The sequence below is a fragment of the Ovis aries genome, chromosome 25 (genome assembly GCF_016772045.2).
Source record: "Ovis aries strain OAR_USU_Benz2616 breed Rambouillet chromosome 25, ARS-UI_Ramb_v3.0, whole genome shotgun sequence".
NCBI lineage: Eukaryota > Metazoa > Chordata > Mammalia > Artiodactyla > Bovidae > Ovis > Ovis aries.
The window spans coordinates 43,892,429-43,920,277 of NC_056078.1; the positions used below are offsets into that span (position 1 = coordinate 43,892,429).

General features: G+C 52.3%; 1 protein-coding gene across 3 annotated transcripts; it reads left to right on the forward strand.

The window, feature by feature from the left end:
• Nucleotides 1-27,849, forward strand: CXCL12 (C-X-C motif chemokine ligand 12). 3 transcript variants are annotated; one of them, XM_027962332.2, is made up of 4 exons: nucleotides 1-159; nucleotides 4,139-4,256; nucleotides 6,355-6,441; nucleotides 27,535-27,849. In XM_027962332.2, exons 1-4 carry the CDS (start codon nucleotides 99-101, stop codon nucleotides 27,626-27,628), a joined length of 360 nt encoding a protein of 119 aa, XP_027818133.2. In that variant the 5' UTR covers nucleotides 1-98; the 3' UTR covers nucleotides 27,629-27,849. The 3 variants fall into 3 exon arrangements, with proteins under 3 accessions (XP_027818133.2, XP_004021622.1, XP_004021623.1); XM_004021573.4 differs by lacking the exon at nucleotides 27,535-27,849 and adding an exon at nucleotides 11,588-14,796; XM_004021574.4 differs by lacking the exon at nucleotides 27,535-27,849 and adding an exon at nucleotides 9,024-11,186.

Here is a 27,849-nt window from a genome sequence, read left to right on the forward strand (position 1 = left end):
AAAGCGCCGGGCGCGCGCCTCCCGCTGCCGCACTTTCACTCTCCGCCGCCGCCTCCCCGCCGCGTCCGGCCTCCGTCCGTCCGCCGCCGGCCAGTGCCATGGATGCCAAGGTCTGCGTCGTGCTGGCCCTCGTGCTGACTGCGCTGTGCCTCAGCGACGGTGAGTGCGCCCCGCCACCGAGGCGTGGGCAGGCGCCGGGCTCCGGGCTCGGGGAGGGGCCCCGGCTCTGACGCCCCGGCCCGAGCTGTCCCGAGCGAGCCCAGCCCGCGCCGCTGTGCACCCCGGAGGTTGAGGCAGCCCACCTCGCAGGGCGCACTCCCTCGGCGTACGGCGTTCGAAGTCCCCCCGTTCCCCAAGCGCCCCCCGCTCCGAGGCTTTGCTCCCCGCGACAGGGCTGGGTTCCGGGACCCGGGAGCAGCCGCCCGACCTCGGGCGGGCTGCACAGCGAGTTCGCGCAGGATAGTTGGGTGCGAGCGCGCCCTGGGCGCTGTCGGAGTCGGCGAGCAAGGGCGCAGAGGTGTGGAGCTGAACCGGGAGCCGCGGGTCCCTGGCCCTTGACCACCCACCTCCCAGATTAGCGCCTTCCCGAGCGCAGCTGAGTTTCCGGAGGCGAATGGGCTCCGAGGCCCCGCATCGCATCGCACTGGACATGCGATCTGCGGGTCGTGTTGGAGAGAGCGCTTTGCCAAGCGCTGTCTGGCACCGCGACTTGTTTGTGGTGGCGATGCGATCCTGTAAGCTGCGAGGTGTCCCATTCACGCGAGGCCTACCCTCTTTCTGCACCCACCTAAGTGGGGCTCCGCGGGCGTCTCGTTCCGAGCAGCTGTCGAGTTTGAGCCAAACGCCTGGCTGCGCTTCCATACCCGTAGTGCGGTCCGCAGACACGCGGCGAAGCTGGACGCGCACCCAGCCAGTGCCTTCCCTGCTTCTTCCTGGGGTTACCCAAGAGAGACCCAGGCGCCATTCGGGTCATGCATGCTCCTACCCAGTCCCCTAAGCACACCTGCAGACAGGCGGCTTTGTCACCAGCCGGCTGAGCTCTCTACCTCGAAGCGAGCTGAGCGCTGCTGCAAAATTCAATCGCCAGCGCCTTAGGCCACGGGGAAAGGTGGTGTCCCATTTCACTGTGAGAGGGAGAGAGCGTTTTTTCCCTTTTGAGGCTTAAGAGAAAACTCACTGTCCTGTTACAGGACACCACTGCTGCAAACCAAAATAAACCATTGCCTCTGAACACACAAAACAAAACCAAGTCAGCCCGGTCAGGCCCTGCTGGGAGTTCTTGGCTGTGAAGTTTCTAACCAGTCCTGCAGAGAGGGTTGAAGAACACTGAGATCTCCCTGCAGCTGAGGTCAGTCTGGGGGCTCAGACCCTGGAGCAGTCAGTTGGGTTCCCACAGAAGACCACAGGCTGCCTTCTCCATTGCTGGTGACTGACTACCTGGGAAGTGTTCCTTAAAAGTGTAGCAAGTTGCTGGTTAAAGCTACAGTGGGACTGTTCCCAAAGGGAAGTTAGATTGGTTTTTTTTGTTTGTTTTTTTTTTCTGTAAGGTGAAAAAGTAACCTAGCCTTTTCTTTACACAGTCCTGGCCCCAGGTCATGGGGAACGCTCTGGTTTGAGGGTGTTAACAATTGAGTGGTTTGGCGAAAGTGGAGGTGTAACCATCCAGCTGCTGGAGGAGGAAATGGTGCTTCCTCGCTGCCACCTCCCCTAGGGAACTGCAGAAATGACTGGAATGCAGGGACCCAGGTCTTGGAGTTCTGGGCTCAGCTGACCCTGGGGAACACGGAAGGAGTGGAGGCCTCGTTCACAGGCTCCTTCTAGCTCTGGGAGGTGTCGGTTGCTTGTCCACCTGAGTTGCCCTCTTGACAGCTGAGTGGCCAGGTCAGCATGGCCATGCGCTCCTTGCATGCCCAGGTCGGGAGGCACTCGGTGCCGCCGAGAGGCCGGGTGCTCACGCTGAGTCCCCATGTTTAGGCTCCGACTCTGGCTCCTACCCTCGTTCCATCGGCTGACCTCAGCCACAAAGCTGGGTCCCTGGATGCCCTGGGCTTCTAGGGGTTAAAGCCAGGCTGGGCCCCATTCCCAGGCCTGGTTGGAGGGGCTGACTCGGGGGCTCCTGTCTCTGCATTAGTGTGGAAGGATTGCTGCGGAGCAGAACCCAGTTCACCAGATGCCAGCTTCACCAGAAGCCAAGTTCACCCTACTCCTGCCTGGGTAACATCTGAGGCAGTCAGGCCTCTTGCCTGTACATATGCAAAACAGTTGGAAAAGTTAGTAATGTTGGTAAAAAGCTGGCAGGAAGGTCGCCAGGTGGACACAGCACCTAGCTCTCTTGGTGAGAAGGCTTGGGGCTCTGTCACTTTAAAAAACCCGTTGAAAGTCTCCACTTGATAGGCAGGCGACTGGGTCCTGGGAGCAAGAATGAAAAATTGCCTTTGAAGGAAATGGATAATCCCAGGGGGGTGGAGAGGGGAGAGGAGAAAAGAGAAAGCTTGTGTTTTGAGCTCAGAATGGGCTCTGATTTCTGGCCTGATCTCACTGCTTGGTTAATGGAGTCCAAGCCGTGTCTGGGGGACAGGGGCGAGGAGCAGCCCGCACCGTCCACAGCATCGCCCCGGCAGCCGTCACGCTGTGCACCTTCCAGCTTGATGCTCTGGGACTGGGATCAGTCCTGCCTCACCACTGGGACCCACGGCCTGGTTCTGCTCAGCTGGGACCTGGTCACAGGACACTCAGTGGGGGGACTTTGACTCATCCTTTATTCAGGCAGCCCAGCCCCCAGCTCCGGGCCACTTTCCCAGATGCTCTGGTTACAGAAGACTTGTGCAGGGACCTGGTGCCCTTGCTAAAAGCCCGGCCCTAGCAGTGCCTTTCTGGAGTCAGCCCAGGTGTGAACCTGAAGGCTGCTCCGGGCTCCCAAGGGCCACAGTCACTGAGCGCCTGGAAACCAGGCTTTTTGGGAGGGCCAGGTGGTCTGCTTACCCCTTGACTTGGTGGCCATGGCCTCTCTCAACTAAATTCAGCCTTTAGAAGAAAAAAAAACCAAAAAGTCCCTTGCTCATAAGCTTCCCCAGCTCTCTTGCCCCAAAGCATGGAACTTCAGAACCACCAGGAGGCTTCTGGGAGCTCTGTAAACAGGCAAACTTTAAAAAAAAATCTCTGGACTAAATATTCTCAGACATACATTTAATCCCTGATGAAAGGATCCACAAGTTCAAATAATCTGGGGTATTAAGTGGGGCTTGGGTGAAATCTGCAGAGAATGTGCATGCAGACACACACACACAAATCCTAGGATCCACTCCCCCCAGCCCTACCCGCCACCCACACCCACGCCACCCCCCACCCCTGCCCCCGGGCTGGCAGTTCTAGACTTACAGGGTGAGCTGTGGGTTCTGCAGGAGCCCTTTGCTGATTTACACTAATGAGTGTCAATTATGGCATTTTGCAAATTGGCGGATTGGCAAACAAAGATGGAATCCAACCCAGGAGGCTGGAGCATCCTTGTGCTGCAGCCCTGGGAGTGCGGGGGAGAAGGTGGGCCCTTGCCTGCCCTCTGGGGATTCCCAGGGAGGAAGCCAGTTGGGAACTCTTTTGTGGTTTGCCTGAGCTTAAGGTAAAAGTGAGGAGAGAGGACTGCAGGTGGGGGAGGGCAGCATTCCCAGGGACGCTGCAGTAGCTTCTCGGGGAGGAGGAGGGAGCAAGCCTAGAGCTCCTTCTTCCCTCTTGCTTTTCCTTGAATGGGGAAGTCTTTCTCAGTAGGCCCTGGAGGAGTTGATTTTGCAAAGAATCACTGGGAACCTCAGTGCCTTGGACTGAAGCAGTCCTCTCCTGTAATGCATGCCCTTTATCTTGAGATGCAGGAGCAGGAGGCTTCTCATGTTAGCTTCCCTACCCTCCTAGGGTCTGGCTTCCTCAGGTCCTTCTGGGTTCTTGCCTTGTTGAAGCTGAGCCCAAGCCCACTCAGAGCTCCCTGTGTGGCCCAAGGTGAAGGTCTCTGCCACGGGCACCCGTGACTCCTCCCATCGCTTCCCAGCAAACCACCACCTGATCCCGCGGCTGTAGACTCAGTCACCCTCGTATCCCCAAGGCCCAGCAGGGAAATAACAAGCTGCCTTGTTCTCATTGCCCTTTTCAGCCAAACCGGTCAGCCTGAGCTACAGATGCCCTTGCCGATTCTTTGAGAGCCATGTCGCCAAAGCCAACGTCAAGCACCTCAAGATCCTCAACACTCCAAACTGTGCCCTCCAGATCGTGTAAGTCTCAACGTCATCCTCCAGAAACGGGCACAGTGACACCCAACCCGCAGACGTGTTAGAGCTAAGAAATGACATACGCCGAGTGCCCCGCCTCAAACCTGGCATGATTAGCGGCAGCTGATATTACCACCGGGAAGGGGTTTCAGAAGCTGCTCTTAACCCTGGTGCCCTAAGCCTTGGTGCCATGCTCCCACAGGCCTTTGCCTCCTCTTTCCAAGCTTCCTCCCTTTAATGTAAGAGATGGGAGCACATTCAGATGCGCCCCTTAGATCGGAGGAACATGAACTTCACCAAAGTTTCTTTCTGCTGAAGTACAGTAAATTAACCAGCCCCTTGCTAGTAATAGTTTTACCGGTTTCAGGGTTTTGGTGCCCTCATTTAATCCTTTATCACACAGCGCAAAATCACAAGACCCAAATGCAGCTGAAGCCATCATTAAACTGTTTGGTGAAACTCAAAATCACCAGCTCACTTAACTGCATTTTCTGAAACCCAACACACAAGGGTTTTGCTTTGCTGGTGTTGATGGCAGCTGCTAACATTTAATTTCATTCATGTCGGGAATGAGATGCACTAAAATCCCATATGCAGATGACAAAGATCTCTCCTGGAGTGCGGGAGGCTGGGCCGGTGCAGAAAGAAAGCCGCACGTGGTTGTCCATTGCTCAGACCTCCAGTGCCCAGGTGTCCACGTGCTCGCTTGCAGTGAGCTTGGTGGGGGGCGCAAAAGGTGGAACAAAAGCTACCTGACGATTTTCCAGCCGACAGCAACGGGTTTTAGGTTTGATTTTTCTTTGTCTTTTTTTCCTAGCCTTTGCGGCCTTGAACGTGTTTGTCATTTACACTATGTTTTGGGGCACTAGAAGATGAATTTTTTTCTTTGCTTGTAATAAAATACTCTGTCATTTGAGAAGTATTTAATCAGATACTGAATTGAGTGGGGATGGACCACTTTGCAGTGGAGACTCTGCAGGTTTTCCTGCCTGGGACTGCATCTCGAGTTGGAAGAAGCCAAATAGAGTCCTCAGATCTGTTTGCACAAACACAACATTAAAAAACAGCAGACCCCAGAACTGGACCACAGTCCGCCTTGCTCTGAGACAGGCCCCTGCGCAGCGCGTTGGCTCAACAGGCAGGCTGTGTGAAGACTCCTGTTAGTGTTGCCAAGCCACTGTGCTGGCCCCAGGGGTCCTCATGGATGCTGAGTGGCTGGGGCTGGTAGTGTCCTCAGGCTGCTTGGCATTACCTGGTACCAGGGTTTTATGGAGAGGGATCCAGAGATAAGTCCAGGCTCTCCTCTGAGAGCCTTCAGGAAGGGAGGCTGTGAATGGAGGTGACAGGGTGCAGACCGAACTTGCAGAGAACAAATGAGACCATGCACACTCCATGAACTTGTAAAATCTCTCTGGAAACCATTTTCTGGCAAACCGCTGACGCATCCTCTCCCTCAGCCCCGTCCCCACCCCTCCCACCCCGCACACTGTCCCTCCCCGCACTGCACTCTCACCTCTCCCATCCCCCAGACTGTTGCTCAGACGTCTCTGTAGATCTCCAGGCCCCCAGGCTTACTCTTAAGTCTCTCTTCCATGTACTGTGAAGACGATCCATCAAAATAAAAATCTGCTTCTGCCACCCTCCAGTTCAAAGTCCCCGCGAGTTCCCATCACAAACAAACTTGCAGATAAAGCCGCACTTCTTTGCTCCGTGCACCTGGCCGCAGGCTTGCTCAGGGTCCTGTCTCTCCAGTCCCTCCACACCCTCTCTGCAGTGCCACCCCCCTGGGGGTGTTTGCTCCTACTTCTCTTTCCCCCTTTACTTGCCCACTCCTACTTATCCTTCAAAAGCCAGCGCAAATGTTCCGTGTGTGGGCTCTCTCTGGACTCCTTAAAGACTTCCCTTCTCTTCCCAGTATCTCTGGGGTGAGACCTGCAGCGTGGCCAGCATTGTCTCCCGAGCACATCTAGGGCTTCCGAGCCTGAGCCGGCTGGGAGGCTCCAGTCAGGTCCAAACCCGGGTATCGGGTGAGCAGCGGCCCAGGTCGCGGCCGTGCCCCCGTCTGTCCAGCTGCACACTGTGGCTTCTTCTGTCTCGACAGGGCAAGGCTGAAGAACAACAATAGGCAAGTATGCATTGACCCGAAGCTGAAGTGGATTCAGGAGTACCTGGACAAAGCCTTAAACAAGTAAGCACAGCCACGAAACGGACTTCCCACTAGGCCCAGCCGAGGAGAGCTAGACCTGAGTGAGATGGAAGGGCAAAGGTACGGGGGGAGGGAGGTATGCCTGGGGGCAGCGCATTGACCTGGGATGGACGTGAGCTTTGCCCAGCGCGCAGACAGCTGCATTTAGAGCACATGGTACAATACTGCAGCGGGCACTCACCCATGCTCTTCACACAGGCTGTTCTATAACTGGGGTTTTTCTAAGAAATTGTATCATCCCATCAGCATTTCCCACCAGTCAGTCACCTCATGATCATCACAGTCATCATCACTCATTATCCTTTTTTAAACTGATGATTACTTCAAGCTCTGTATTTGGTTTGTTTTGGAGATTCTCCTTTTCTCCCCTGGGGAGTCTGAGCACAGTCAGGTGATGGCCAAGCAGGGAGCTGAGACAAGCATTCCTCCTCCAGACGCTGAGGCTGGGAGGAAGACTGGGGGCAGCTCGGGCGGGGGGGACCACCACTAGACTGACGGCCCAGATGCTGGCTGCTGCTCGGCGGCGGCCACTGCCTTACACCTCCCCGTTCAGGCTCAGTGATCGGAGCAGAGCTCCATGTAGAACTGCCATCACTGGGGACTGTGCTCAGAGACCCTCTCTGGGTCATTCCCAGCCTCCCCCTGCTTCCCAGAGCATGCTTTCATCTTGCTCCTGCTTCTCATTTCTGTACGCAGCCAGCTGGAGGAGGGGGGCCACACGGGCTCCAGCTCTGCGGCCCCCCTCCTCCGTTTGCCCACCCCTCGTCCGCAGGCCCTCTGTGAGATCCTTCTCTGGCCTTCTCCAGAATGGGGCTGGCCCTCTGCTGGGGGTATGAGATCATGTCTCCGCCTTCCCATGGAAGACAGTCTTTGCAGAATCAAATGCAATTTTCAATCTGAGGGTTTCCTTTGAGGAATTTGGTTTCTGTGATTGCCTCGGAAGCCTATTTAGGCCATGGAGGCTCTACAAATTCTGAGGTTTCTGAAATCAGAAGTGAAAAAATAGATGAATAAACGAGCCTCTGACCACTAACCCCTCCTCCTGAAGCCACAGCACAGTTTCAGGTTCCAGTCAGAAATGTTGGCAAGATGAAATCCCCACGCATAAATGGGACCCACAGATGGGCCTGGTGGTGTTTGTAACTTTTTGCAAGGCATTTTTTATATATATTTTCGTGCACAATTTTTTTAAACGTTTCTTTAGTAGACAAATGTATTTCAAAATATATTTATAGTCTAACAATACCTATATTTGAAGTGGAGCCATATGAATGTCAGTAGGTTGCATTTCTCTATTATCGTAAACTACTGGCAATTTGTAAAGAAATATATATGATATATAAGTGTGATTGCAGCCTTTTAATGTTACCCACAGTGTATTTTTTCACTTGTACTAAAATTGTATCAAATGTGACATTATATGTACTAGCAATAAAATGTCATTGTTTCATGGTATAAACCTCCTACTGTACGTGGGAATTTATTTACCTGAGCTAAAATCCACTGATTGCCAGACATGGGGCTCACACACATTTCTGGTATTTATAAACGTAAGCTGGCCTGCTGGTCAGGTGCCTTGCCTCCCTTCTGCTGAGTTCACACTGCAAGTGACAGTACATGGGCCTTGCTCAGGAGCAGGTTAGATCTGCAACTCGAGCGTTTGTGTTTGTTTGTTTGTTTTTTTTAAACAGTGGACTCAGTGGCACTAGTTTTCTGAAGAATAATATTTGACTCACTAATTCCTTTTCCCCTTCCTCCTCCAACCTGGTTCTCCTAACATCCCCATGTAATCTCCAGAGACGCAACCCTCATAATACCCAGCTTTCACATTTTCCCATGTAAAAATCCCATAATTCCAGCCCATGGTTAATATCAAGCTTTCTCAGGAACAGGTGGCCTTACCCCATAAATCATTAAATACCATTCAGCTTGAATCATGTTAATATGACAGTCAAGAGCCAATTGCTCTAATAAAGTTGCTCTAATAAAATCCTGCTAACCAGCTCTCTCCCTTGCTCTCCAGAACAATCCCAGTCATTTCCAGGGGTGTCCACGGGCATCCAGAAAGAAGGTGGGATCGGGCTGCCTTCTTTTTTCTCCTGGATGGTCATTTAAACCTTGGTCCTCCAGCCTCTATTCGATTTGAAATGCAGAGATGTTTAAGATAAAGCAGGGAGTTCAGCTCTGCATTGAGATGTAAAGAGGCCCTGGGAGAGCAGGATGGGGTGACGCACCTTCGCACCCTTACAGATATCAAGCCCTGGTCCCTGTTAAAGCCTCAGGCAATAGCGGGAACTGGGGTCAAGCCAGCCAGTGGACCTTGGCGACAACCAGTTCACAAGTATCAGTGTTCTGGAAGCCCGTGTAATAGTTTTTGGAATGGGGGAAAATGTCTGATTTATTTTAACGAAATACTGACAGACAGTACTTTGCCCAGGGGCCTCCAGGCCTGAGAGTAAAGACAGGGTTAAACAAATACACGGGCCAGTGTTAAATATTGCACAGACTGACATGTACTCTTGTCTATTTCAACATTATTAACGGTTCTACTAATTCTATCTAAGGGGGAGCAGAGAAGAAAAAGTGGGGAAAAGAGAAAAGATAGGAAAAAAGAAGCGACAGAAGAAGAGAAAGGCTGCTCAGAAAAGGAAACACTAGTTATCTGCCACCTCGAGATGGACCGCAGTGCACTCTGCTCCGGCGCTTTGTAAATTTGCTCTCAGCCTCCTCCAGGGCAGACCCCCCTGCCTCCCGGGCAGGCTTTCAGACGCCCGTGGGGGGCCGCGCTTTGCCGCCTCTCTGGCCACACCGGCTCCTGTGTTTATGTGCTTTTCAGGGCCCTTCCTGGTCTGCTGCGTTAAGAAGAAAGTAGCTGTGCAGAGGCGGGGGTTGGCGCCTGTGGGCTCAGGACTCTCTCTAGAACAGCCTGGACTCTAGAGTGGCTCAGGGCTCCATCTAGAGTGCCCCGGCGTCTCTCTCCAGCATCTCCCTGGGCTGATGAGCCTCCCACCTAGCCCTCCACTCCCTCTCTCCGAAGGCCCATGGTCAAGATTCCTCAGAGCTGACACAGCTCCACACTCTTATAATCTGCATTCCTGTTTGAGGGCAGCATGTGGCCACCTGAACTCTGCACAGAGCGGTCTGATAGCCCAGCAGGGGCATCTCAAGACAGCCAGCGAGAGGCATGTGCGTTATACCCTCTTGCTTGCCCCCTGCCTGGGGCGTCCCTGCCTTTGTGGAGCAGAGCTGGCTGTGGGCATGCCGTTTGCAGGTGATAACTGAAACCTTGCCACGAGTGCCTTGCCTGGTCCTCCGCCACTCTGCCATGTGAGGCGGGCCTTTCCCCCCGGGCCTGGGACTGTGTGAGTGGCCTTACCCCCAAGCTCAGGTGGGTTTCCTCAGACTGCGTGGGGAGACTGGCTGGCAGCTCTGAATTTCCAGAGGGCAGCTGTGGAAATGCTTCTCAGGGAGCCTCTTTGCAGGGCAAGTAATCCGCTTTGTAGATTCTGTCCACAGTCCCCGAGGCCCCAAAGCAGAGGAGTTGTGTGAAGGGCCTGTAGCTCCAGGGACTCCTAGTGTGTCCCCTCCCCCGCTGCTGCCTGACCTTGAGTGATTAGGTTCCGGGACACAGCTGTCTCAGTCTTCATTCACCAGCCCCCAATCCGACACATATACACACACAGATTTATAGCTGAGATTTCTTCCCAAGTCGCTAATTTGGACTGGGAGGAGGAGGGATCCCGGGGAGAGAAAGACTGATTTCAGTGATACTTTGCAAAGGGAACCCTTGAAGATATATGCTATTTTCCCTACCCCCCATCACACATGGACGCACATGCACCCTGCCTCCCAGACCCCTGACCATGATTTCAGTACACAGATCCAGAAAGACGGCACGGGTGAAGGGCGGAGCACATGGATGTCAGGCGAAGCAGCTCTGGGCCCCTGCCTCTCACCTGGGTCACAGAGCACTGTGAGCTCCTCTTGCTTGACGGCATAATTAAGAATTAGTCATTACTTTTGCCCACTGGAGGACTGTACCCCTTAGGGCGCTGCGGCCACGGACCTTTTCCTTCCCCCGCAGCCCTTGTATCTGGCGAATCCCCCGGCCTGTACCTCTGGCGGGGGCGGGGGAGACGGGGCCTGCTCCGGGTGTGTGGGTTGCCCATCTGCCTCGTCCTGCCCTCGGCGCCTCTGAGGGCCTCTGGATGGTGGCTGGACTGCCTAGGGGTGCAGTCCTTTCTGTGGAGTCCAGCAGCAGTGGTCTGCGAGACCTCGGCCAGGGTAGCACTGCTGTTACGAGTGTCTGGAAAAGTGGGCCAGACACGTGTCTCCATGCTCCCTTCTTCCCACCTCAGGAACAGGATATCTTTGTGCCAAAGAGGCTGACAGGTCTGTTCTGGGAGAGCTGTCTGTCCTGTAGCGACTGTGGGCCAAGCTGTTGCTTCCCTGAGGCTGCAAACTGCTTTCTGCGGTGCTCTGGAAGACGGCACCTGCCACCCATCGCGGGGCAGCCCAAGCTGAGAGAGCTGCCCCCCCGCCCCATGAAGAAGCACAGGCAAGCCTCCGTCTGCCCTTAGACTGCCCCGCTGGCCCTGGGGCCGCCCTGTGTCTGAGCAGCCGGCGCAGCCCCAGCCCCCTGAAGCAGGGCCGCCGCGGAGGAGCCGAGCAGCCGGGGCCCCCCTCCCGCTGTGGACCCTCCGCTAGGCGGCGCCCCCGCGTCCGCCACGCGGGCGCATGCGCAGTCCCGGCCGCCCGGCTGCGGGCCCCGCGCCGGCCCGAGGCCCTGGGGCTGGGCGCGCGGCGGCCGGGCCGGCGCCTGCGGGGCTGGGGCTTCGCGCCTCGTCCGGTCGCGTGGCCGCCGCGCCGTGGCCTCGTGCGTCCTTCCGCCCTGTGCTCGCTGCGCCCACCTGCCCTCCCCGCTTCCCGCCTTCCGTCCGTCCCTCGCCTCTGCCGTCTGTCTCTCTCACTCCGTCTCCTCGCTCAGGGTCTCGGAAGGGAGAAGCCCCGCAGCGGTTCGGAACTCAGGAGGGGGGGCCCGGCTGGAGCGGGTCTCGGCGTCTCAAGCGTGCTGCCCCGCCGCTGCGGGAACCCGCCTTAATGTGTCTCCCTCTGTTCTTGTCAACAGGAGGTTCAAGATGTGAGAGGCGCAGGTGGGGTCAGACGCCTGAGGAAGCCTCCCAGTAGGAGCCCAGGTCTGAAACCAGTGTTAGGAAGGGCTTGTAGCCACCCCCCTGCACCCAGGCAGGGCTGAGTGCATTTCCAAGGGCCTTGTCGCGCACAGTTTGCCTTACTTCACCATTTGATTATGTAGCAGAATATATGGTGTTTATTTCTCATTTAGTTTGATTATCCAATGTCACTGGTAACAGATAGGAACTTAGATTAAGACCATTCTATTACCTGCTTTGTTGTATCTTTCCCATGGAACCCCTTATCTGGCCAGAGGTTCCTGAGCTGTGCAGGCCGGAACCCCAGAACCCCAGAGGGAGGGAGGCTGGCCCACATCACCATGTGGAGAGCCACCAGGAGGGGTTCGCACCAACCAGCCTGGGCAGATTCTAGTGAAGGCTCCCCTTTGCGAGTGGTGGAGGAGATAGGTTCTAGGGGGCCAGGCAGGAGGCTCCCCCTTCTCGGGGGTGAGAGCAGGGGTGGGCCTTTTTGGTGAGCCCCGCAGGGCTTCCCTGAGCTGAGCAGGCAGGAGTGTGAGGCCAGGGTAGGGTGAGACGCACCCTTCATCCCGAGCTCTCCTCTGCATCCCATCACGTCCTTCTCATCATTCTCTCTCTCATCCATCGTCATGTGTATCCAAGGCTGTCTCCGTGACCCCGGAAAAGGACTCTCTCAAGACCAAAGCTTTACTTTACACTGGGCGCCAAGAAGCAACCCAGAATGTCTCATGCCACCCGGTCCCGAGGTCACTGTGCGCGTCTGCGTCTTGTTTGAATACTGTCCCGCGTCCAATCCTGTGTTTTTGTTCAAAGCCAACGTCCTTGGTGCATGCGCTGTCACTTCCTTGAATGCAATGGCTGAGAGTGAGGAGGTGCCCCTTGGGGCCTTTGACCAGGTTTTCTGATTAGGGCTGTGATCTGTTTGGACCTTGATTTCCCCGTGATCACAAACCCCTGGTTGTATCAACAGAGCCCAAGGGAACTCAGTTTGCAGCAGTATGGACCTCCAAGGATGTAGACCCTCAAGGCTTCTATAGTTGTTGATATCTCAGAACTACAGAGGGTTTTCTTACAGTGGTGCAGCATTGTTTGGGAATAACAAAAAATTTTTTTGAACTTTTTTTGGTTTTGAAAGCCCGACCCGTAAAACGATCAAAGCTGAACATGAGGATTCCTTCCCAATTAGAGTCTAACCTCACCTTTTCCCCATTCGATGACTCTGTCACCTTTTGCCTTGCACAGTGGCCCCTGGGCCTTCTCTGCTGCCAAGGTCATTTTGTGCTTACAGGATGTCCAGCAGGGCATTCCTCTTAGAAAAGGATGGGCTGGTTAGGAAAGTAGCTTACAAATTCTGACATTTAGCGTGTTTCCCTTTACTGAGAGCGGTTTGTAGGATTGCATTAAACAGTTAAAAATCTCACTTTCTGGAAAGGTTTAGGCACTTGAAAGGTTTTTGCTTGTTTTGCTTTTCATTTGGTCTCACTAATACTTTTCCTCTCTGGTTAAAGTTCCCAGTAAGGTTTTTTAAGTTAAGAAAGTAGAAAAAAAGGGCAAAATCAGGAAATGTATCAATTAACAGGAACTGTAAATAACATGCAGAAAATATATAGTTGTAAAATAATCTTGAATTGTAGGTGTTCTCAGATTTAGTAATTTGAGTTATCAGTAACATGTGTTAGGCATTTCCATAAATAATCCTTTAAATTAGATCTTCACAGTATATGGCAAATCCATCAACCAAACAAAAATTCACATTGTCAAACCAGCTTTGTTATACTGATTAAATAGAGTCTGAAGGGGCCTTTATTAGTTATAAGGGATACAGAACTGGTTTCAAAACCCTCTTCTGAAATTAACCTGTCACTCCAGGGCTCCTGAATTATGCATGAAATGATAGAATTGTTAGTGGGAGAGTCGTTGTCTAAGTAATTCAAGATATTTTAAAATCTCATGGAAAATTTAGAAGCATCTTCCGCTGGAATCCATGAACCAGAACCGTTAAATTTCTTTCTCTTAGAAAATTAACATGGCCCTAAATAAATCTTGACTGCAGTTAAATAAAGAATAATTTTTGTTTCTCCCCTATTGAGAGGGAAATAGATAAGAGGAGAAACTGCCTGGAAAATTATTTGTATGACAATTCCTCTCCTTGCAGTCGCTCCTAAGTGGAGACTGCCCAGCTAAAGCAAATATGCATTTAAATAGTCTATTTGCACAGGAAAAGACTCTCTTGATCCCCTTTTGCTTTCAAAATACAAATCTTGTGCATCACTTTGATTAGGGAGTACCCAGCTGTTCCTCCTGGCCCAGTGCTGCCCCCTCTGACCTTCCCTTGTGCTCTGTGTAACCCCAGGGTGGTCCTCCGCCACCAGCCTTTGCATCAGGACCCGGGCAGGGAAGACTGGGGGGACAGAGCTCACAGGTGTGCTGCGTGTTGGAATCTGAATCTGTGCCTTGTGTTGTTTGCACTGTTCTTTGCCCCACTCTGGCCAGGTGCTAAGACCCCAGCGAGGCTCAGGAGGGGCCCTCCAGAAAAAGGAGGGCCAGCTTTGAGGAGAGGGCCTGCGTAACAGAAGGCTGTAGTTCCCCAGCGTGAAGTCCAGAGACCTTACGCCTTGTCACAGGATCCAGTCTGACCTGCCTTTTCTGAGTGCTGCCTGGTGTAATCACCGTGCGATCTCTCACTGGGCGCTTATCACCTTGCCCAGGTGGGACACCCTTTTGTAGCTGAATGAGAATGGTGGGGTCCTGATCCCTCTATGCATCTTCGCTGGGAAATTTCCCATCCCTTGGAAATATCCCTTAGAAAAACCTTCATGTCCCCTAAGGAGACCACCGGCATTGCCAAGTTGAAAAATCCCATAGATTGTTATAATCCTGCAACCTCGCTGGACTCTCAGTCTCTGAGCAGTGATGGGTTCAGTGTTAAATGTGATAAATACTGTATTTTGTATTGTTTAAACGGCATCTCCCACAAAATGTGAAAATGGTCCCGGAGAAGGCAGCTTCCTGTATGCAGTGTGCTTTTTTTTTTTAAAAAAAAAAAAACCAAACAAACAAGTAACAACTCCTTTTGAGAAACAACAATTTCTACTTTGAAATCATATCAATGAAAAGATGTATGTGCACTTATAATTTTCCTAATAAAGACATGTACTCAAATATAGCAGCCAACGGTTTGAAATTAGTGTAACCATGTGGAACTCCCCCGACTTGGTTTTTCTTCCTCAAACCCAACACATGGAGGGGTCATATTACCCTCTCTGCAGCAGTTGGTGGAGAACAAGCCGCAGTGATAACGCTCATTGCAGGCAAGAACTGGGGGCAGATCTTCATCCTTCAGTCTGCATCCTTAGCCGGGGGAGGCACTCCCTCTTCCCTGAATGCACTTGGTTTTGCTAGAAGCCCTTCTTTAAGGCCAGTCAGCCCTCTACTTCCAAAGGGATAGTTTTGTGTAAGGGATTGAGTGTGCATCAGCGATGGGGAGGGAAACCTCTACTCTGCTTCTCAGGCTTAGTAGAAGGCAGCAGAGCCTCTGTCCCAGATGGCAGGGCCAAACACCCAGCGCTTTCTTTTGTCCTGCTCTAGGGCCCCTGATGGATGCCAGATGCTGATTCAGCCAGCACTGGCCTGGACACTGAGAACAGGGAGAGAGCCCGACAGATACTGGGTTCTGTCCACACAGAGGTCGGTCAGCCTTCCGCACGTTCCACCACCTTCTCTCAACCATGCTGGAAGGGAGAGGTCAGCACAAAGGGCCCCGAAATCCTGAGTCCAGAGTGTTCTGTGCTCCAGACTCTCCTGCCCGTAGGCCCACGTGTGGCTGTCACCCTGTGCTTGGTACATCCCGGTCATTTATAGAGTGACTGCGATACGGTTACCTAGTTGCAGATGGGCTGGAGGAAGAAGGAGGGATTTGAGGCCATGTCATGCGGCACTGTGGGGTCCTGGGACAGGCCAGTTCTTGAATCCTGGTCTTCTCTCTGCTCACTCTGTGATTTGAGACCCTTGCCTGAGTCTCAGCCTCCCCACATAACTCTGGAGCTTAGCATCACCCACACTTGCATGGATCTGACGGCTGGTGTGCATGGAAGCCATCCTGCTCCCTCTCTCGCTCTGATGCTCCCTGGGGTCTACAGAGTTGGGATTCGATCCTGCCTGCCTCTGCTTAGACTCTGAGCAAAGCTTGGATACCAGCTGGAGCTGAAAGCGATCCTAAAAGTTGAGTTTCTCCTTCTTCGCCAACTGATGGGGAACCTTTTGGGCCAGTGTTGTTGGTGCCTTGGGGCCTGTGCAGTGCCGGTCCGGAATGCTCCACCACCAGGGAGCATGAACCAAGGGAGGGGCCCACAGCCGAGCCCCTGGGTTCATTCCGCAGAATGATATTGACTCTTCAGAATGATGCTGCATTAAAAAAAAAAAAAAAAAAAAGCCCATGGCCGACCATGTGTACATAACTGGTGGCCCTCATTTAGCCAGCCAACAACTGCCACGTCAAGCTCATCACTAGGCGGTATGAATACTGTGGGGAGCAAGCCGGCTTGTCCCCTGACTTCACGGAACCTACAGTCAGGGGTGGGGGGGAATGATTGCAATGGCGTGAGCATTTTCATAAAGCATGGTGAGTGTAGGTCAGGATTGATCCAGGGATCAGGGAAACTTAGAGCACCATCAAGGGTTCCCTAAAAGCAGTGCTGGTGAAGCCAGACTTGAGAGGTGGATTATTTCTCCGCCTCCCTCAGGGAGGGGGCGGTCTACTGACCCCTGAGGACTGCCGTTGTGAGCCCATGCTGTGTCCTGCTGTGAGTTAGAAATGGGAGCTTATTGTGCCCAGAGCTAAGGAATCCAGGGATCTCTCTCCCAGACTCCCACCTCCTCCTCTGAAATGCACCATATGCAAAACAAAATTCTCAGTTCCCACTTTCCCCCTACGTGCCTTCCTCATTTATGCAAATAACAACTCCTTGTCTTCCCATGGCTCAGGCCAAAACCTTTTAGTTATCTTTGATTTATCCTATTACTTCACAGCCCTCAGCTAAACCATTAACAAACCCAGTTAGTCACCTTCGAAATACATCCAAAGCCCAGACACCCCTCATGCTCCCGTTTTGATCCGAGCCACAGCCATCTCCTATCTGAACCCCCTACACCAGGCCGCTAGCTGGCTCACCGTCATGTCCTGCTGCTTCCTCTCACGGCAGCAAGTGGCTGGCCATCAGGCCCTGCCATGCCACCCTACCCAGATCCTCAGTGGCCAGCAGAGGCTTAAACCTGCGGCCCCTGCCCCTCTCGGGACTCGCCCGTCTGTACTCCTGCCACACTGACCTTTTTGACTTTGAGCAGGCCAGGGCTGCCCCTCAGAGGACTTTGCTCTCGGTGGTCTCTGCCTAGAATTCACATGGTTTGCCCCTCCTTTCTTCCATCTCTGGTTGCCATCACCTTGTCAGAGACGGCTTTGTGGACCCCTGACCCTGCATGGCAGCCCCTCCCCTGCATGAGCCCCGGCACCTTATCCTGCTTTCCCATCCCCTGCACCACCTTCCCTGTCCACTTGCCTGCTGACCGCACCTCTGAAGGAGAGGCTTGATACCACCACACAGGAGGAGAGGGGCCTGGCCTCTTTCACTCACAACTTATTCTCTGTGGCTGGTCCATAGAAGGTGCTCAAGAAAAACTTTTAGAATGACTGCCTGATAAATCAACAAGACGCTAACACATGGGACCCTCTCTTTGTTCATCTCTAAAATAAAGACAGCAATGCTCACAAGACTGTGTTCATCTGTGCACCTGAGGCCACGCTGCTAAGTCACGATGCGGACCCAAATGTATCTCACGCTAATGTCTGCCGATGAGTGCTCACACACACTGTCTCTTCTCTAGAGTCCTCCTTCCCCCGGAATCTCCACCACATGACCAGCTAGAGTGGTTCACTCCCTGTGAGTCCAGACTAAGGAGTCACCCCTCTCCTCAGAGGTGCCCCCTCCTCCCCACTGCAGGGACCCGCATGCACTCCCTGAGTCACAGTCAGCGGGGTCCCCGGGGATGAGATCTCTGCTGCTGGTGCTTCATCACAGGCAGTGGCTGGCTGGCCACAGCTTAGGACACAGCCAGGCCCTTAGAAGAGTGTGATTCCAGAAATACCGAGCAGAAAAGGACCATCATCAGGGATCAGCTCCAGGGAAATGAGGCTGTGTCCTTCCGCAGATGGACACAAGTGAGTAACAGCCTGGATTAGGTTTGAGCTCCATGACCCCTGGGATTCCCTGACTCACCTACAGGGGCCCCAATGCCTCTGCTGGCAGCAGCTGCATGCTGCTGGCTTGGCCTCAAGGTAGATGCCGGCAGCCAGAACTAGGCAGGATGGCTGACCCTCTGTGGAGGAGGTGAGGCCAGTGGCCGAAGGTTGGCACCCAGTGTTCAGCTCCTCTGAGCCCAGCCAAGCCCTGCACTGCAGCTGTGGAAGTCCCCGGAAGGAGGGACCGGTCTTGGTCAGTCTAGAAGGCCCCAGATGCAGCCATGGGGTTCTCACCTTGTCCTGGCCTCTTCTTAGGCATTTTCCTGAACGTGGGAACATCAGCCTGGGTCATGGGGTCTTGTAGGGCCGTGAGGAAACAACCATTCTGGGCATTCCTGAGCTTTGGGGGAGGTGACCGTCCTTCTGGCTGCTGTGGGAACCCCCAGAGCCATGCTGGGGCCTTGGCACCTGGGAACCAGGCCTGCAAGAGACCAGCTCTTTCCAGTTCTCCCGCGGATAGATCGCTTGCTCAGGAGGCCGAGGAGGACTGGAGGTTAATGTATTCACGGCGTGTGTGCTCATGTGCGCAGGACAGAGTTCCCAGTGGGAACAAACAAGCACCTTGTTCAGGCGCTGTCCATCCCGCTGATATTTCCAGGGCAGCCTGCGCCTGCAAGGGTCCTGACAGTGCTTTCTAGACACAATCTTCTTATCCTCTCCACAGTCCTGCGGGAGACCAGCACTCTTGTGCTTGAGGGACAAGGCACCAGGGTCCAGCACGGGCCTTTGTGTCTCAGAGTTGGGACTCGGGGAGGCCTGATCTGATTCTGGGCTGTTTGGCTTCAGACAAGTCGTCCTTGCCATCTGCAGAGAGGAGCCCCAGGCAAGAGGCGGTGGGCAGAGACTACTGGGCTTCAGATCGAGTTCTGCCCTGTATGATTCCGGGGTGTTTTCAGATCTCAAATGAGAAACAATTTGGAAGAAATGCTGGGCAAACTCTGGCTGTGATGTCAGTACAGCCTGTCAGAAATAGCAATCTTTAAAAATGAAATAGCATCAAATAGAAAAAAAAAAAAAGATAAATTGGAAAACGCAGGCAGGCATACATCACACTCACTAAAGGGAAGAACAGTTTGCACGTATGTGTGTTTGTGAGTGTTTCACAGTGTCAAATGCAATTTTTCTTGTAGATGGTGATCACAAGTCTACTTACAGGTCCTGTGTACATAAAACCCAGTGGTTAGTGGGTCTTACCCTCCCTGAGTGCAAGGAAAGAAGTTAGAGGATAGCAGGAGAGTTCCTTGATTTAATAAGAGTTAAAAACAAAAAAACTCATGTTTCTAAAATCAGGGAACACTGACAATAACAGGACACATCGAATGGCTACTCTCGTCTCCCTTCCTTAAAGAGCTTTATGACCAAATCAGTCCTAATCCACGAGGTACTTTCCTGGCCCATGTCTCAAGTGGCGGGAGGACAGGAGCTAGATCCTGTCATTAAACCTTTCTAGGGAGTCCAGTTCCAAAAGAGTGAGGCTCATGGAGACCCCAGCTGACCTCTGAAAGCCTGGTCTGCACTCGGGAAGACGCAAGGAGCAAGAACCTGGAGTCTGGGTCCCAGAAAGGAGAGGGTCTGAATCCAGGGATTCCCGAAGAGGGAAATCAGAGAGGATATCCTCTGGGCCATCAAGGACATCAGCGATGCTATGAAGATGCCCTTTGAGAGCTCTTAAAGATGGAGTCACAGTCCGCCTGGATACGCCCGAACAGTGCCGGTGTCTGCCTGTTGTCCCAACAAAATCACCAACAACGTCCTTTCTCTCTCAAAATGTCCTAGCTTGAATGATACATTATCAAAGAATGAATGAGTCTGTGAACTCTGCTAAGCTCTCCCCTGCTTCTCCCAGCCCCTTTCTCCTCTGCCTCCTCCTCGCCCTTCAGAAAAGCCGAACATGACTCAGGTGGCCTGTCCCATGCCGTCCCCTGGCCTTCATCTGTTCACCCAAAGCAGAGCTGCTTTCCGGGGCAGGTGACTCCCTGGCCCAGCGCTGGGCTCCTCTTTCTCCCCAGAGACCAGGTTCAAGCCAGGGCAGCTGGCCTAGGAAGAGGAGAGATGAGAGTCCACAGAATTTTGAAGAATCACTGGACCCGTAGCGAATGCCCGCCTGCCACAAACCACACTGGGGACCCAGGGAAGCCTGTGTACCTCGCTGAGCCCTGATCTCCTTGTCTGCGGCTCCTCATCTGCAGCGCACAGAGTAGGGTAAAGGGACTGCCCGGAGGTGGGCAGGGCTGGCGCCTTCGTGAGAGGAAAGGTACAGACCTACCATTCACTGCATCCTTCCTCGTGCCCAACACACAGTACATGCTAACAGACCACCCTGGAAGGGCGATGGTGCTCCTCTTTTGCATATGAGAAAAGTCAAGTTCAGCGCTTTCCTGAGCGTGTGTGAGACAGAAGCCTGAGTCTCCGCATCCGCGTCACCAGGCGGTCCTTCGCCCCGTGTGTCTCAGAAGCAGCCATGGGCCATGGAGGGATGGAAGCGAGGTGCTGGGAGGGGGAGGGGCTGTGGTGACAGGAGGGAGCCACGTTGAGCCTAAAAGGCACTGGACACTCCTTCGCCACCCGCTGGGCTGGGCGCTGCGACTCTCACGGGGCCTGCGCACGTGAGGTGTGCCCAAGTGTCTCCTGCACGTGAGCCTGCACTCTTGCGCTGGAAAAATGAAGAGCTAGACCTTGCCCTGAGCAGCCGGCGTGGAGGGAGCCAGGGCTAGCTATTGTTTAGTCGCTCAGCTGTGTCCGACTCTTGGTGACCTCGTGGACTATAATCCGCCAGGCTCCCCGTCCATGTGATTCTGCAGGCAAGAATACTGGAGTGTGTTGCCATTTCCTCCTCCAAGAGCCAGGACAGAGGCTGATAAAAAATAACAGGAATATCAATAATGAGGACAGAATGGATGCTAGCTAATGTTGTCCATGTGCTGATTAGGTGCCAGGCTCAGGGCTGGCTGCTCCAGGTCAGGGGCCTCCTTTGCCCTGACGTACCCGGGAGGAAGGGACACTCAGGATCAGCAGCATAGGAGGACCAGATCCGTCCCATCTCTGCATGGTGGGGGGTGCAGGCCCGTGCCGGGGCTTTGCAGCTCGATATGTCGGGCTTCAGAGAGCGCAGTGCTGAGTAGGGGTTCACTTGCCCAGCTTCGCTGCTCAAAACCGCCCTCATGAGGCCCTTTCGTTTTCCACAGATGTCTCCTATGCCCTCTATTTGTAATCAAACCTGTGTTTTAGTGAAGTACCAGGTGCTCTTGTGATATTTGTCCCTCAGCTGTCTGTGTTGAGGTTGTTCCTTTGCAGAAGACCAGGCTGGGGTAAAGGGTTGAAGCCCCCCTACTTCGGGTTTTCCCTCAGGCCTGTCTCCTGTGTGCTCCTGCTGGGCTGTTTGAAGTACCCAGGGCAGGATGCTCTCACGCAGCCCAGGTTCAGGAATTGTTCCAGATTTATGTGTTCAGGCTCTGTGCTTGGCCTTAGGGCACACAGCCCCACAGTCCACCCACCCTGGGCTCAGCCCGTCGCTTCCTTTCTCCCTTCCTCATCTCCATGCTGCTCCCTGTCTGCAATCTCAGACCCATACTCAGGGACCCCAGCTCCTAGCTCAGTTCCCCTCCAAGATTTCCTATGTAGAGGGGCTTTGGCCCCTGTTCCCCTGGGTTCATCACCAAGAGTCACCAGCAACTACCAGATTCATGGAAATTTTCAACTCCTCAATGTCCATCTTGGGGCCACCACTCACTCATTGTGCGAAATTTTAACTATTTGTTGAACAGAATATTTAAACAAAAACACCTGAGCTTATGTAATTGCCACTGGCTTCAGCTCCCTGACTTGTACCTCCGGAAGGGTTGGGACAATCGTGGTCTGGGCTGGACCTAAAAGCTCCCTGTGACATCTCAGCACACATGGGGCACATCTGATTACAAGGCTGCTGATGAGGGTGTGGTTTGAAAATCATTTTTGCTCCTTTATCTGTGAACTGAAAATTTTTTCATCTGGATTTCACCATTTCTTAATTTTGCTGAGAGATCACAAACCACAGATCTCCACAGCTTGAAATACATGTTCTTGGGGGTTCAAATTTCCAATTTTCATCCTTCCAATTTTCACCGCCTCATGCCAGTGTTAATAAAGACAGATAGATCCCTTTCAGTGCAGACAGATGGCCTCCTGAGCAAAAGATTTTTTGAAAATTTTAAAATAAGTTTCCCAAGTGAAATAAGACAGATAGAGCCCTCTGTCTGGTTCCCTCAACCTAAACCCCCGCCGCTCAACCTGGTCCCCACTCAGGGGTTGCTTAGCAGGAAGTCCAAGGCAGCTTGAAAATGACTTGAATCTCCTCCTCTCCACATACACACTGTGATTCTATAAGAATCGGATCAGAGTGGAGCAGTGTAAAGTTTCCAGCAGTGACGTGCGCCCATCCCATTGCTGTTTCTCACATGCTCACACAATTCAGCATCAAACTGAAACAAAACAAGACAGAAAAAGGCATCTTTGGCAGGTTTGGGCTTGGAGTTGTGGCAGGAGCTAAAGGTATTTATGAGAAATCGCATCTCAGGGACCCAGTCAAACCCAACCTGGATGAGTCAGGACCAGACTTTAGGAGCAGCTCTGGCCCTATCTGTGACTCTTTGGGTATGTCTTTAATGCTTAGGGCAAGGGAAGGCAGGTTCTCAGAACTTTGTGTTTCCCATCCAGAAAGAGAAACAAAGAGCCTCGCTGATTCCCTGGACGTGGGTCAAGGAGGTCATCCACAGTAAGAAAAGATATGAAGCGATTTAAGATGAGCCTGAAGAGAGAAAGCAAACAGAAATTGAAATGGATGGAAGAAAAACATGATCTATAAAGCAACATTATTAAACACTTAGTTTTAAACAGTGTGAGGATAACCTTTGCAATGGTCTTGAACATTTTTGGGTTTTGGATTCAACTGTCTTTCCTCACAGAAGAATGAGAAGTAGCTCAAAGGTAGAAACGTGTCACATGCTGGAGCAGGAAGATCAGCTTCACCTCACTTCGGGTCCCTATGTGCTCAGTAAAATTGCCAACCTCCATTGGATCATAAAAAAAGCAAAAGAATTCTAGAAAAACATCTACTTTTGCTTCCTTGACTACACTAAAGCCTTTGACTGTGTGAATCACAATAAACTGCAGAAAATTCTGAAAGAGATGGGAATACCAGACCACCTGACTTGCCTCCTGAGAAATCTGTATGCAGGTCAGGAAGCAACAGTTAGAACTGGACATGGAACAACAGACTGGTTCCAAATAGAAAAAGGAGTACGTCAAGGCTGTGTATTGTCACCCTGCTTATTTAACTTATATGCAGAGTACATCATACAAATGCAAGGCCGGATGAAGCACAAGCTGGAATCAAGATTGCCAGGGGAACTATCAATAACCTCAGATATGCAGATGACACTTCCCTTATGGCAGAAAGTGAAGGGGAACTAAACAGCCTCTTGATAAAAGTGAGAGAAAAAGCTGACTTAAAACTCCACATTCATGCTGGGAAAACTGGTCAACTACCTGTAAAAGAATGAAACTAGAACACTTTCTAACACCGTACACAAAAATAAACTCAAAATGGATTAAAGATCTAAATGTAAGACCATAAACTATAAAACTCCTAGAGGAGAACATAGGCAGAACACTCTGACAAAAATCACAGCAGGATCCTCTAATGGCCCACCTCCCAGAGTAATGGGGAAAAAAGCAAAAATAAACAAATGAGACCTAATTAAACTTAAAAGCTTTTGCAAAGCAAAGGAAACTATAAGCAAGGTGAAAAGACAGCCTTCAGAATCGAAGAAGATAATACAAACAAAACAGCTGACAAAGAGTTGATCATCAAAATATACAAGCAGCTCCTGCAGCTCAATCCCAGAAACATAAAGGACCCGATCAAAAAATGGGCCAAAGAACTAAACGGACATTTCTCCAAAGAAACACACAGATGGCTCACAAACACATGAAAAGATGCTCAACATCACTCATGATCAGAGAAATGCAAATCAAAACCACAATGAGGTACCATTTCACGCCAGTCAGAATGGCTGCGATCCAAAAGTCTACAAGCAATAAATGCTGGAGAGGGTGTGGAGAAAAGGGAACCCTCTTACACTGTTGGTGGGCATGCAAGCTAGTACAGCCACTATGGAGAACAGTGTGGAGATTCCTTAAAAACTGGAACTAGAACTGCCTTATGACCCAGCAATCCCACTACTGAGCATACACACCAAGGAAACCAGAATTGAAAGAGACACGTGTACCCCAGTGTTCATCGCAGCACTGTTTATAATAGCCAGGACATGGAAGCAACCTAGATGTCCATCAGCAGACAAATAAGATAAGAAAGCTGTGATACATATACACAATGGAGTATTCCTCAGCCATTAAAAAGAATGCATTTGAATCAGTTCTAATGAGGTGGATGAAACTGGAGTCTATCATACAGAGTGAAGTAAGCCAGAAAGAAAAACACCAATACACTATACTAACGATGGCACCCCACTCCAGTGTTCTTGCCTGGAGAATCCCAGGGATGGGGGAGCCTGGTGGGCTGCCGTCTATGGGGTCGCACGACTGAAGTGATTTCGCAGCAGCAGCAGCAGCAATGCGTATCTATGGAATTTAGAAAGATGGTAACGACGGCCCTATATGCAAGACAACAAAAGCGACACAGATGTAAAAACCAGACTTTTGGAGTCTGTGGGAGAAGGTGAGGGTGGGATGATTTGAGAGAAGAGCGCTGAAGCTTGTATATTACCATACGTGAAATAGATGACCAGTTCAAGTTCAAACCATGAAACAGGGCACACAAAGCCAGTACGCTGGGACAACCTAGAGGGACAAGATGGGGAGGGAGGAGGGAGGCACATGTCCACCAGTGGCTGATTCATGTCAGTGGGTGGCAAACACCCACACAGTATTGTAAAGTGATCGGCCCCCAATCAAAATAAATTAATTCATTAAAGAAAACCAACTCCACACTAAGGTCATGGCGTCCGGTCCCATCACTTCATGGCAAATAGACGGGGAAGCACTGGAAACAGTGAGAGACTTTATTTTCTTGGCTCCAAAATCACTGCCGATGGCGACTGCAGGCATGACAGTACAAGGCGCTTGCTCCTTGGAAGCAAAGCTGTGACCAACCCAGACGGCATGTTAAAAAGCAGGGACAGTGCCTTGCCAACAAAGGTCCGTCTAGCCAAAGCTATGGTTTTCCCAGTGGTATGTATGGATGTGAAAAGGAAAGGAAAGTGAAGTCGCTCAGTCGTGTCCCACTGTTCACGACCCCATGGACTGTAGCCTACCAGGCTCCTCTGTCTATGGGATTTTCCAGTCAATAGTACTGGAGTGGATTGCCATTTCCTTCTCCAGGGGATCTTCCCGACCCAGGGATTGAACCTGGGTCTCCCGCACTGTAGACAGACGCTTTACCCTCTGAGCCCCCAGGGAAGTCCTTGTATGGGTGTGAGAGTTGGACTGTGAAGAAGGCTGAGCGCCGAAGAATTGATGCTTTTGAACTGTGGTGCTGGAGAAGACTCTTGAGAGTCCCTTGGACTGCAAGGAGATCCAACCAGTCCATCCTAAAGGAGATCAGTCCTGAATAGTCATTGGAAGGACTGATGCCGAAGCTGAAGCTCCAATACTCAGCCACCTGATGCAAAGAAGTGACTCACTGGAAAAGCCCCGATGCTGGGAAAGACAGATGGCAGGAGGAGAAGGGGACAGCAGAGGATGAGATGGTTGGATGGCATCTTCAATTCGATGGACGCGAGTTTGAGCAAGCTCTGGGAGTGGGTGATGTATAGGGAGGTCTGGCATACTGCGGTTCATGGGTCAAAAATAGTCGGGCACGACTGAGCGTCGGACCTGAACTGCACTGACGCCGCTCCACCAAGAGGCCTCCCTGAGCGCCGTTTCTGCTCCACCGGTTTCCTGCACAACCCCCAGATCCCTGCACCATCTTCACCCCAGGCTCACCGATCTGTGCCTCTGTCTGGGTCTGTCCTCCCTCTGCTTGCCAGCTCCGCCAGCCTCCTCCATACCACCTCCAGCTGCCCCTGCTGGGACGCCCTCTGAGGGCAGCTGCTATGCTTCATTCTTGTCTCTCTGGAAGTTTCCTCCCATCATGAAGCCAAGTCCAAGTTTTTTATCTACTCTGATCTACTATCCCAAGAAGGAAGGCAGCAAACAGGAAGCCTGTCACCTGCCAACTATTTACAAAGCAGTACTGTTTTTGCTGTTGCTCACGTGCCCTGAGGGCTTTGCTTCGGTCAATTTGACATAATTTGAATAATGTGGCAAGTTAATATTTCTCTAAACACTTTCATGTGGTTACATTCGCAATGCATGTTACCATATTAACATAAGCCATAGTATTCATTTTATTAAAAAAAAATCATTTGGCAGGTTTCATATGGAACACAGTAAGTCCCCAAGGCTATAGGCTGAAGCATTAGGAGAAATGGAACACACCATTTTTAACATACTTGTGCAAAATCCCCAGACAGAGGCTTTGCTCACAAAATCTATCTTGTTGAGGCACTTATTTTTATTTTTATTTTTGTCTCAGTAAACGTTGGGAAAGAAGATTATCGCCCTAACTCATTTTCAGTGATTAGATGACAAAAAAGAAAAAAAAGAGAGAGAGACATAGAGAAGGCAAATCCAAGAGGAAGGGTTGGTAAAAGTAATATAGAAACGCAAAGAGCTAGGAAGTCCAGAGAGAACAGAGGCCTGGAGGGGGAAGGCCCCGGCGAGGGGCCCAGTCCGGGTTCCGAGACTGTGAGCAGCGAAGTCAGAGGCGGGCTGGGGCCCCTGTGGCAGTATGTTTTGCTCTGTGGGGACCCTCACAGCGGGAAAATCGCTGCTCTAGACCAGAGGTGCTCAAGTTTGAGAGGCGAGCAGAGGGCTTCTTAGGACACGTTTCTTTGCTGCAGCACAGAGCTTCTGACTCAGTAGGCCCGGGTGACACCTAAACAGGTGCATCTCTAACGGTTTCCAGAAGCCGTGATGCTGCAGGCCCAGGACACAGGACCACATGGACCTGGACTCCGCACTTGGGATGCTTAGCCTTGGAGAAATGACAGAGCTGCAGGGACTGTTTGGAAGCTAAATCAGATTCTCTAACAGCTTCCCGCAGCCCCTGGGATCCCCAGGCTCATTACACCTGCTCCGAGGCTGCACAGGAAGCTTTCACTGCACGTGGAGTTGGGAGGGGTGTCAGGAGGCTGAGGCAGGGCCAATCCAGAAGCCTCACTGAAGCAGGTGGCCTGCCCATGTGCTGCCTTAAGCCCTGGACATCCTCCTCCTCCACACGGCAGCCTGTCGCCATGGACCCAGCCTCCGTGTGGCTGCTTCTCCTCAGTAATTTCTGTGTCTCTCACTGGTAGCGGGATTCCTGGCATATGTGGCAGACCGCTCCTCACACACCCAGTGCCCTGCAGAGCTTAAGGGCTAAGCGAGATGCGGGAGGAACAATCCAGGTTTAGCGCACGTCCTGAGGACCCAGTTTCTAAAACGGTCTTCAGAGACTCTGCTGCCAGCAGAGGTTACTTTATAGGATGGGATTCTGGGGCTGTTTGGAATATCTTCTGTGCCTTGCAGACCCAGTCCCACTGTCTCGGGCCTGACCTCTGCCCTGGGAACCGACCCGGCCAGGACTCCCATCGGCGTCACCAGCGGGAGCGGAGGACGGTGAGAGGTTTATTCCCTGGAGCCTTGAGCCAAGTCATTCCACAGCCCCCCTGCCCCTGCCCGGCTCCTGCTCTGCTGATGAAGTTTGGAACTCTGACCCTCTGTCCAGGGTTCCTCCCTGCCTTTGTCTCTGGTGACTGACTGCCCCCTCCCTTCCCCTCCTCCGTGGCCTGCCTGCACTCCTGTAGCTAGCTCCTTTAATAAACTCTTCTGAGCTGACGCTAA